This window comes from Bombina bombina, chromosome 1 (genome assembly GCF_027579735.1).
Source record: "Bombina bombina isolate aBomBom1 chromosome 1, aBomBom1.pri, whole genome shotgun sequence".
Taxonomy (NCBI): domain Eukaryota; kingdom Metazoa; phylum Chordata; class Amphibia; order Anura; family Bombinatoridae; genus Bombina; species Bombina bombina.
In genome coordinates, this window is record NC_069499.1 from 1,042,703,078 (window position 1) to 1,042,715,460 (window position 12,383).

The 12,383-nt window shown below is 40.2% G+C and overlaps 1 protein-coding gene across 1 annotated transcript in view; it reads right to left on the bottom strand.

Moving 5' to 3' along the window:
* LOC128662824 (protein MTSS 1) overlaps positions 1-12,383 on the bottom strand; it is a 734,156-nt gene that overhangs the window by 88,516 nt on the left and 633,257 nt on the right. Inside the window, exons 7-8 of the mRNA XM_053716804.1 lie at positions 2,097-2,222; positions 1,189-1,339 (exon numbers count right to left, since the gene is read on the bottom strand). Of these exons, the coding sequence (XP_053572779.1) occupies positions 1,189-1,339; positions 2,097-2,222 (277 nt within the window). The remainder of the gene's footprint in view (positions 1-1,188; positions 1,340-2,096; positions 2,223-12,383) is intronic.

Here is a 12,383-nt window from a genome sequence, read left to right on the forward strand (position 1 = left end):
AGTGGCTGATTGGTGGCTACACACATTTGTCTGGTGTCACCAGATGAGTGATAGCTTCCAGTACTGCATGGCTTCATATTTAACAAAGGATACCAAGAGAACAAATCAAACTAGATAATAGAAGTAAATTGGAAAGTTCTTTAAAAGTGTACACTCTATCTGAATCATGAAACAAAAAATTGGGTTTCAAGTCCCTTTAATGTACCCATGTTCCTCCAAGCAGAGCAATTCATAGGTTTTATCAATCTATATTTTCAATGACGGTACCTAAATCGGTCTTTCATAAGACGTAGCTATAAGTGACTGAGCCCCATTTGGTGTAATCTGATACAACTGGATGCATATTATACAAACTTGGCCAGGGCTTGGGTTCAATAAGGCTGTTGAGGGACACAATTGAAAGTATTGTCCAAATCACTTCTCTCCAGAAATGAGTTAAACATGTACATTGCCATCAAATGTAAGACTTTGTTCCATCTCTCCCACAGCCCCTCAATCATTTCCCTGAAGTTTTAGGACAAAATATATTTCAGTTGGGAAAGCGGTAGACACAAAGCGCTATAGTTAAGTTCCAGGATCTGGCACGAAACTGAGGATTTATGAGCCTGAACAAAAAAAAATCTGGGTCCATTCTGAGCAAACCCCAAGCTCATGCTGCCACTGACCAGTGTATGGGGGTGCTATGGTTTCTTGGCGTCAATCAGTATTTTCGTACCTAAGGCTATGGAATGTTATAGGTTTGAATCTGAAAGTCAAAGTTGTTGGAATGGTGTAGGCTTACAGAGAAAGTCCACCTTATGTGCTGAGGTTTGAAGATAGTGTGAGTTGTGAATATTTTAGCTACTACACATGAATTATTCACTGTGTATGTAATTTCTACACTGGGTGACATAATTTCAGTTTTTTTCTTTATTCTACAAACTGAATGAATACATCAAAAAACAACTTTTCACACTGAAGCAGAACTACAACCAAATGACTTTATTCCATATAGGTAGAAAAGGACAAGAACAGGTTTATATGTGGAAAGGGAAGGTGTTCATAGAGTTCTAGGAGTTTCTACCCACTGAAAGAAGACAGAAGACTATATACACTGCCTTACTTTGTCATAAGAAGAGTACTCATTAGGTGATGAAAATTCAATTTAATAAAGCAACATATATTTTTCTTTTTATGTGAACATCTTACCATGTGAGGGAAGAGTGTCATCTGAACAGGATGGGGTAGTTGTCTGAGTGCTGTATCCACTGGAGCAATGCAACGAATCCCTGCTAAGCTGAATTTCTGAGCTCAAACCTTGATGCAGGGCCAGGGCTAAGTGATCCCGTGCTGATTTAGGCTGCAAAATAAAGATGAAATGACATGAGTGTTTTAAATATCCCAGCTTTCCTGTGCCCATTAAAAGTTCCACTCTCTTGCCAGTAAGAAGACTAATAGTAATATATTTCTACCTTTCACTATAAAAAAAAAAAGAGTGAGCAAAAACAACATTTATGCATACCTGATAAATGTATTTATTTTAAGGATGGTGAGTGTCCACATGTTCACCACTTGTGGGTAAAGCTTTCCCTGTCCGCCAGGAGGAGGCAAAACACCCCTACATTTTAGCATTGCTCCACTACATATTTCCAGCAATTCCCTAACCTACTCAGTTACACATATGGCAAAGCAGAGCCAAAAGTCTAGAAACAGAAGAAAGTACCAACGTGGGGGAAACAAAAAAGCCCCACCACCAGCTGTATAATAGCAAGCCATTGTGAATTAAATTAATCTATCATGTATAAACAACTATAATTTACATACTTGTTACCACCAAATTACAGTTTAGAACAGCAATGAAAACTAAGATTATAGAAGGGAGAGGAATGAATTCTGGTTAAACAAAAATTTCTGCTTTTGTCCAAATGATCGCTCAGATTTTAACTGACTAGTCATGAATCATCTGTTGAACGTAATGTTATGATGCATGTTAGGGAAGGATGGATAGGAAATATGGCGGTTTACTCTCTCTTTAAATATACACACTATATTCAGAACCATGTCTGCAGTGATGTGTCAGTAAAACAAAAGGCTGACAATGCTTTTTAAGAACCCACCTTTGCAACATAAATTGAACCTGTAGACTTTGCTGCATCTACAGCCTGGTCTGACTTTGAAGTACAGTTCTCTCCACTGGCACCAACAGATGCAGATACCTGCTGCAGGCTATTCATCTTCGGGTCCTGCATAATATCAGAACAATTACTTATAAAAACACAAAAAAATGCTTATGCTTTATGCACCTAACTTAAGAACACAGGTCATATTGATCTTCAATTAAATACATAATAGTAGCAGATTTTCATTTCCGATCCATATTACTACAAAGCATTACATGCAGGAGACAAAATCTTGCGTGTAAAACTAACTTTCTTGGTCCAGCACCCACTAATTGATACAGCTCATCTTTAAATAGGGAAATATTGCAACTACCATGCCAACTTCAATCTACAAAGGCTCGTCACTGCACAGAATCAAAAGGGGAGTGCACATATGTGAAAGAGTTTTGGTGAATGCCATAACTAGATTATACTGACAGCCAATTTAGCCAGTTAGAAATGTGCCAGTGAATATATATATATATATATATATATATATATATATATATATATGTAATACCCATGAAGGAGAGGGTTGGTATGTTGATTGTCCTTTGTTCAATGTGCTTTAAATAAACACTCATTCCATTGGACACTGTAGTTATAGCACAGATCATTTTTCTAAACCTTTAGTAATTTCCATGTGAACTGTAGTTAAGTTTAGTATAAGAAAAACACTATAATAAATTGCAAGCTGTCACTCCAGTGAGCTTCTGTTAACATACTTTATATTACTTTTCTGTTCCATCTATTGGACAATGCTAGCTTTACAATAACCATGTCTTTTGGTAAAGTCTTTAGTCAAGTGGGTTTTGGGACATTTCTAGGGATATGTTTACTGATATAATGCTCACATGAAAACCATAACTAACATTGCATAAGAAAATCAAATTAATAGCTGGGGTTCCCTAGTCTTAGAGAATCCAAACTTCTTAGAGCTTACTCCACCCACAAGCTAGGTACAATAAACCTCATATGCACCATGGCTTAAAGTAAACCGGTGAATGTCTATGAACAAAAACTCAATTTATTTTTACCTGATAAAAAAATGTCTTGGTGGTAAAAGTCCATGATTCCTTACTCTTGGGAATTCATCACCTGGCCACCAGGAAGAGGCAAAGACGCCCTACTCAAAGAGCTTTAATATCCCAAGAAGTGCAAACTAGAACTGCAGCCAACTAGGAAAAAAATGTGCACTCTCACAACCAAGAAAGAAAAGAATTTATCATTAGACAAGAATAAATTATTTTTTCTTTCTTAAGGTGGTGAGAGTCCATGATTCCTTACTTTTGGGAACTAATACCCAAGCTATGGAGTCCACGAAAAAAAAAGGGAGGGACAAAAAGAAAGACAGGCACCTATTTACTAGGAACTACAGCCTGAAGAACCTTCCTGTAGCGTATTATGTCCACAGCACATACGCTGTTGGCATTTATTATTACACAAGCAGTTCTTGTGAACTGCGTGTGTAATACCGCTCCCTGCAGATTCCGCTAGCAGGGGGTGTCAATCAGCCCGATCATATAGGACAAGTTATGGTGCAGCGATCTTTAGATAATTTATGTAAGAACTTACCTGATAAATTAATTTATTTTATATTGGCAAGAGTCCATGAGCTAGTGACGTATGGGATATACAATCCTACCAGGAGGTACAAAGTTTCCCAAACCTCAAAATGCCTATAAATACACCCCTCACCACACCCACAATTCTGTTTAACGAATAGCCAAGTAGTTGGGGTGATAAAGAAAGGAGTAAAAAGCATCAACAAAGTAATTTGGAAATAATTGTGCTTTATACAAATATTTGGAGGAATATTTGCATAGGAGAAACCATATGGTACCGTGGTGACTGTAGTTAAAGAAAATAAATTATCAGACCTGATTAAAAAACCAGGGCGGGCCGTGGACCGGACACACCGTTGGAGAAAGTAATTTATCAGGTAAACATAAATTCTGTTTTCTCCAACATAGGTGTGTCCGGTCCACGGCGTCATCCTTACTTGTGGGAACCAATACCAAAGCTTTAGGACACGGATGAAGGGAGGGAGCAAATCAGGTCACCTAAATGGAAGGCACCACGGCTTGCAAAACCTTTCTCCCAAAAATAGCCTCATAAGAAGCAAAAGTATCAAACTTGTAAAATTTGGTAAAAGTGTGCAGTGAAGACCAAGTCGCTGCCCTACATATCTGATCAACAGAAGCCTCGTTCTTGAAGGCCCATGTGGAAGCCACAGCCCTAGTGGAATGAGCTGTGATTCTTTCGGGAGGCTGCCGCCCGGCAGTCTCATAAGCCAATCTGATGATGCTTTTAATCCAAAAAGAGAGAGAGAGGTAGAAGTTGCTTTTTGACCTCTCCTTTTACCGGAATAAACAACAAACAAGGAAGATGTTTGTCTAAAATCCTTTGTAGCATCTAAATAGAATTTTAGAGCGCGAACAACATCCAAATTGTGCAACAAACGTTCCTTCTTTGAAACTGGTTTCGGACACAGAGAAGGTACGATAATCTCCTGGTTAATGTTTTTGTTAGAAACAACTTTTGGAAGAAAACCAGGTTTAGTACGTAAAACCACCTTATCTGCATGGAACACCAGATAAGGAGGAGAACACTGCAGAGCAGATAATTCTGAAACTCTTCTAGCAGAAGAAATTGCAACTAAAAACAAAACTTTCCAAGATAATAACTTAATATCAACGGAATGTAAGGGTTCAAACGGAACCCCCTGAAGAACTGAAAGAACTAAATTGAGACTCCAAGGAGGAGTCAAAGGTTTGTAAACAGGCTTAATTCTAACCAGAGCCTGAACAAAGGCTTGAACATCTGGCACAGCGGCCAGCTTTTTGTGAAGTAACACAGACAAGGCAGAAATCTGTCCCTTCAGGGAACTTGCAGATAATCCTTTTTCCAATCCTTCTTGAAGGAAGGATAGAATCCTAGGAATCTTAACCTTGTCCCAAGGGAATCCTTTAGATTCACACCAACAGATATATTTTTTCCAAATTTTGTGGTAAATCTTTCTAGTTACAGGCTTTCTGGCCTGAATAAGAGTATCGATAACAGAATCTGAGAACCCTCGCTTCGATAAGATCAAGCGTTCAATCTCCAAGCAGTCAGCTGGAGTGAAACCAGATTCGGATGTTCGAACGGACCCTGAACAAGAAGGTCTCGTCTCAAAGGTAGCTTCCAAGGTGGAGCCGATGACATATTCACCAGATCTGCATACCAAGTCCTGCGTGGCCACGCAGGAGCTATCAAGATCACCGACGCCCTCTCCTGATTGATCCTGGCTACCAGCCTGGGGATGAGAGGAAACGGCGGGAACACATAAGCTAGTTTGAAGGTCCAAGGTGCTACTAGTGCATCCACTAGAGCCGCCTTGGGATCCCTGGATCTGGACCCGTAGCAAGGAACTTTGCAGTTCTGACGAGAGGCCATCAGATCCATGTCTGGAATGCCCCACAGCTGAGTGACTTGGGCAAAGATTTCCGGATGGAGTTCCCACTCCCCCGGATGCAATGTCTGACGACTCAGAAAATCCGCTTCCCAATTTTCCACTCCTGGGATGTGGATAGCAGACAGGTGGCAGGAGTGAGACTCCGCCCATAGAATGATTTTGGTCACTTCTTCCATCGCCAGGGAACTCCTTGTTCCCCCCTGATGGTTGATGTACGCAACAGTTGTCATGTTGTCTGATTGAAACCGTATGAACTTGGCCCTCGCTAGCTGAGGCCAAGCCTTGAGAGCATTGAATATCGCCCTCAGTTCCAGAATATTTATCGGTAACAGAGATTCTTCCCGAGACCAAAGACCCTGAGCTTTCAGGGATCCCCAGACCGCGCCCCAGCCCATCAGACTGGCGTCGGTCGTGACAATGATCCACTCTGGTCTGCGGAATGTCATCCCTCGTGACAGGTTGTCCAGGGACAGCCACCAACGGAGTGAGTCTCTGGTCCTCTGATTTACTTGTATCTTCGGAGACAAGTCTGTATAGTCCCCATTCCACTGACTGAGCATGCACAGTTGTAATGGTCTTAGATGAATGCGCGCAAAAGGAACTATGTCCATTGCCGCTACCATCAAACCGATCACTTCCATGCACTGAGCTATGGAAGGAAGAGGAACGGAATGAAGTATCCGACAAGAGTCTAGAAGTTTTGTTTTTCTGGCCTCTGTCAGAAAAATCCTCATTTCTAAGGAGTCTATTATTGTTCCCAAGAAGGGAACCCTTGTTGACGGAGATAGAGAACTCTTTTCCACGTTCACTTTCCATCCGTGAGATCTGAGAAAGGCCAGGACAATGTCCGTGTGAGCCTTTGCTTGAGGAAGGGACGACGCTTGAATTAGAATGTCGTCCAAGTAAGGTACTACAGCAATGCCCCTTGGTCTTAGCACAGCTAGAAGGGACCCTAGTACCTTTGTGAAAATCCTTGGAGCAGTGGCTAATCCGAAAGGAAGCGCCACGAACTGGTAATGTTTGTCCAGGAATGCGAACCTCAGGAACCGATGATGTTCCTTGTGGATAGGAATATGTAGATACGCATCCTTTAAATCCACCGTGGTCATGAATTGACCTTCCTGGATGGAAGGAAGAATAGTTCGAATGGTTTCCATCTTGAACGATGGAACCTTGAGAAACTTGTTTAAGATCTTGAGATCTAAGATTGGTCTGAACGTTCCCTCTTTTTTGGGAACTATGAACAGATTGGAGTAGAATCCCATCCCTTGTTCTCTTAATGGAACAGGATGAATCACTCCCATTTTTAACAGGTCTTCTACACAATGTAAGAATGCCTGTCTTTTTATGTGGTCTGAAGACAACTGAGACCTGTGGAACCTCCCCCTTGGGGGAAGTCCCTTGAATTCCAGAAGATAACCTTGGTAGACTATTTCTAGCGCCCAAGGATCCAGAACATCTCTTGCCCAAGCCTGAGCGAAGAGAGAGAGTCTGCCCCCCACCAGATCCGGTCCCGGATCGGGGGCCAACATTTCATGCTGTCTTGGTAGCAGTGGCAGGTTTCTTGGCCTGCTTACCCTTGTTCCAGCCTTGCATTGGTCTCCAAGCTGGCTTGGCTTGAGAAGTATTACCCTCTTGCTTAGAGGACGTAGCACTTTGGGCTGGTCCGTTTCTACGAAAGGGACGAAAATTAGGTTTATTTTTTGCCTTAAAAGGCCGATCCTGAGGAAGGGCGTGGCCCTTACCCCCAGTGATATCAGAGATAATCTCTTTCAAGTCAGGGCCAAACAGCGTTTTCCCCTTGAAAGGAATGTTAAGTAGCTTGTTCTTGGAAGACGCATCAGCCGACCAAGATTTCAACCAAAGCGCTCTGCGCGCCACAATAGCAAACCCAGAATTCTTAGCCGCTAACCTAGCCAATTGCAAAGTGGCGTCTAGGGTGAAAGAATTAGCCAATTTAAGAGCATTGATTCTGTCCATAATCTCCTCATAAGGAGAAGAATCCCTATCGACCGCCTTTATCAGCTCATCGAACCAGAAACATGCGGCTGTAGCGACAGGGACAATGCATGAAATTGGTTGTAGAAGGTAACCCTGCTGAACAAACATCTTTTTAAGCAAACCTTCTAATTTTTTATCCATAGGATCTTTGAAAGCACAACTATCCTCTATGGGTATAGTGGTGCGTTTGTTTAAAGTGGAAACCGCTCCCTCGACCTTGGGGACTGTCTGCCATAAGTCCTTTCTGGGGTCGACCATAGGAAACAATTTTTTAAATATGGGGGGAGGGACGAAAGGAATACCGGGCCTTTCCCATTCTTTATTAACAATGTCCGCCACCCGCTTGGGTATAGGAAAAGCTTCTGGGAGCCCCGGCACCTCTAGGAACTTGTCCATTTTACATAGTTTCTCTGGGATGACCAACTTGTCACAATCATCCAGAGTGGATAATACCTCCTTAAGCAGAATGCGGAGATGTTCCAACTTAAATTTAAATGCAATCACATCAGGTTCAGCTTGTTGAGAAATGTTCCCTGAATCAGTAATTTCTCCCTCAGACAAAACCTCCCTGGCCCCATCAGACTGGGTTAGGGGCCCTTCAGAAATATTATTATCAGCGTCGTCATGCTCTTCAGTATCTAAAACAGAGCAGTCGCGCTTACGCTGATAAGGGTTCATTTTGGCTAAAATGTTTTTGACAGAATTATCCATTACAGCCGTTAATTGTTGCATAGTAAGGAGTATTGGCGCGCTAGATGTACTAGGGGCCTCCTGAGTGGGCAAGACTCGTGTAGACGAAGGAGGGAATGATGCAGTACCATGCTTACTCCCCTCACTTGAGGAATCATCTTGGGCATCATTGTCATTGTCACATAAATCACATTTATTTAAATGAATAGGAATTCTGGCTTCCCCACATTCAGAACACAGTCTATCTGGTAGTTCAGACATGTTAAACAGGCATAAACTTGATAACAAAGTACAAAAAACGTTTTAAAATAAAACCGTTACTGTCACTTTAAATTTTAAACTGAACACACTTTATTACTGCAATTGCGAAAAAACATGAAGGAATTGTTCAAAATTCACCAAATTTTCACCACAGTGTCTTAAAGCCTTAAAAGTATTGCACACCAAATTTGGAAGCTTTAACTCTTAAAATAACGGAACCGGAGCCGTTTTTAACTTTAACCCCTTTACAGTCCCTGGTATCTGCTTTGCTGAGACCCAACCAAGCCCCAAGGGGAATACGATACCAAATGACGCCTTCAGAAAGTCTTTTCTAAGTATCAGAGCTCCTCTCACATGCGACTGCATGCCATGCCTCTCAAAAACAAGTGCGCAACACCGGCGCGAAAATGAGGCTCTGACTATGCTTTGGGAAAGCCCCTAAAGAATAAGGTGTCTAAAACAGTGCCTGCCGATATTATATATCAAAATACCCAGATAAAATGATTCCTCAAGGCTAAATATGTGTTAATAATGAATCGATTTAGCCCAGAAAGAGTCTACAGTCTTAATAAGCCCTTTTTGAAGCCCTTATTTACGATCGTAATAAACATGGCTTACCGGATCCCATAGGGAAAATGACAGCTTCCAGCATTACATCGTCTTGTTAGAATGTGTCATACCTCAAGCAGCAAGAGACTGCTCCCTGTTCCCCCAACTGAAGTTAATTGCTCTCAACAGTCCTGTGTGGAACAGCTATGGATTTTAGTGACGGTTGCTAAAATCATTTTCCTCATACAAACAGAAATCTTCATCTCTTTTCTGTTTGAGTAAATAGTACATACCAGCACTATTTTAAAATAACAAACTCTTGATTGAATAATAAAAACTACAGTTAAACACTAAAAAACTCTAAGCCATCTCCGTGGAGATGTTGCCTGTACAACGGCAAAGAGAATGACTGGGGTAGGCGGAGCCTAGGAGGGATCATGTGACCAGCTTTGCTGGGCTCTTTGCCATTTCCTGTTGGGGAAGAGAATATCCCACAAGTAAGGATGACGCCGTGGACCGGACACACCTATGTTGGAGAAATAAAAGCAGCCATTTTCCACTGAAGAAAACAAATCCACAACCCAAATTATAAGTTTATTTTCATAAATGAAAGGAAAAAACTTAAATCATAAGCAGAAGAATCAAACTGAAACAGCTGCCTGTAAGCAAATACATCAAAATGGTAGAATTTAGTAAATGTACGCAAAGAAGACCAAGTTGCTGCTTCGCAAATCTGATCAACTGAAGCTTCATTCTTAAAAGCCCATGAAGTGGAAACTGATCTAGTAGAATGAGCTGTAATTCTCTGAGACGGGATTTGACCCGACTCCAAATAAGCGTGATGAGTCAAAAGCTTTAACCACGATTCCAAAGAAACGGCAGAAGCCGTCTGACCTTTCCTGGAACCAGAAAAGATAACAAATATACTAGAAGTCTTCCTGAAATCTTTAGTAGCTTCAACATAATATTTCAGAGCTCTCACCACATCCAGAGAATGTAAGGACCTCTCCAAAGAATTCTTAGGATTAGGACACAAGGAAAGGACAACAATTTCTCTATTAATTTTGTTAGAATTCACAATATTAGATAAGAATTTAAATGAAGTCCGCAAAACTGCCTTATCCTGATGAAAAATCAGAAAGGAGATTCACAAGAGAGCAAATAATTCAGAAACTCGTCAAGCAGAAGAGATGGTCAAAAGAAACACTTTCCAAGAAAGTATTTAAATTAAGACTCCAAGAAGGAGAGATTGATTTAATGACAGGCTTGATACAAACCAAAGCCTGAACAAAACAGTGAATATCAGGACGCTTAGCAATCTTTCTGTGAAATAAAACAGAAAGAGCAGACATTTGTCCCTTCAATGAACTTGCAGACAAACCCTTATCCAAACTATCCTGAAGAAACTGTAAAATTATAAGAATTCTAAAAGAATGCCAAGAGAATTTATGAGAGAAACACCATGAAATGAAAGTCTTCCAAAGTCGATAATAAATCTTTCTAGAAACAGATTTACGAGCTTGAAACATAGTATTAATCAGAAAGTCAGAAAAACCTCTATGACTAAGCACTAAGCGTTCAATTTCCATACCTTCAAATTTAATGATTTGAAATCCTGATGGAAAAACAGACCTTGAAACAGAAGGTCCGGCCTTAATAGAAGTGGCCAAGGTTGGCAACTGGTCATCCGAACAAGATCTGCATACCAAAACCTGTGAGGCCATGCTGGAGCCACCAGCAGCACAAGTGATTGCTCCATGATGATTTTGGAGATCACTCTTGGAAGAAAAACTAAAGGCGGGAAAATATAAGCAGGTTGATAACACCAAGGAAGTGTCAACGCATCCACTCTGAGTATCCCTGGACCTGGACAGGTACCTGGGAAGTTTCTTGTTAGATGAGAAGCCTTTAGATCTATTTCTAAAAGACCCCACATCTAAACAACCTGAGAAAACACATCTGGATGGAGGGACTACTCCCCCAGATGTAAAGTCTGACGGCTGAAATAATTGTCTATACCTGGGATATGAACCACAGATATTAGAAAGGAGCTGGATTCCGCCCAAGCAAGTATCTGGGATACAAAAAAAATGTGTGTAATAATACACACAACAAGGCGCTAATATAAATTACTAAAAAATTAAGAATATGATTAAAATGTACACTGTACCATAAATCTTACCCCCTGATAATAATATATCTAAAAAATTAAACCATCATGAGAAACATAAATATATCATAAAAACATTTAAAATATGATTTGATAATATTTACACATATAAAAGTCCATATATTGACACGTGATATCCAATCCAAAAGGCAATACTTTCAAAAATCAAAGTCCATATATCAAATAGATGATAGGTTAATGTTAACCAAAAAATAGTCCTGCTGCTCCTCCAAAAAGGGTTAACTCCAAAGATCCCAACCGAAAGTACTACAAAAAACAAGAGCAAGAGAAGCGCGGACTCAAGTGTAGCATTTAAAGTTTTAATTGTTATAAAACACACATAAGGTTTAAAAACTCACAAGATGCTTGTAGCATATGTACATATCATAGCCGTCTGCTATAGATGTCCCAATTTCCGATATCACTCAGAGTCTGTATCCGTAGTATTTAAAGTTCCAAATTTCCCCTGGTTGTAAGAATGCTCGTCGATTACAAGCCGACAGAACCTGCTCTGCAGTCGCGGGAAGATGACGTCTTACGTGCATAGGACAATAGACACGTCCGTAGATAGTATGGAAAATTACGGATCCTCAGAGGAACCAAAAAAAGGCTGTATGCTTCAATGCGTTTCGTCCCGGTATTACTGGTACTACTCCCACTTAATGTAAATTTAGATATTTGATAGTAGGTATATAACGGGCTCACAGAAGTGCAAATTGTGTGTAACATTCACCAATAAACTTAACCACTTACCATAATAAATAAAATATTTAAACAAATATATAATACACATTTTGCAATTCCCCTAACCATTCTATATCGTTTATAATTCCCTTAATTATATAAAAAGAACATATTTAATTCCGATTCATACCCTAATAGAAACATTTGAGAAGCATTGTACTCCAGAAATTAATAAATATGAATATAAAGACGCATTATTATACATTTAAAAACATAGAATACATGTAATAAAACATTTTATATAATAAGATTAAATATATAGTGTTATAAAAAAAAAGCCTGAATGTCTAACTCTATATTTAACCCTTTTGGCTCAAGACAACTAGAGTTTTTATCCAAAAGGTTTCCCTTTGTCTAAGCTTCAGTAACCTAT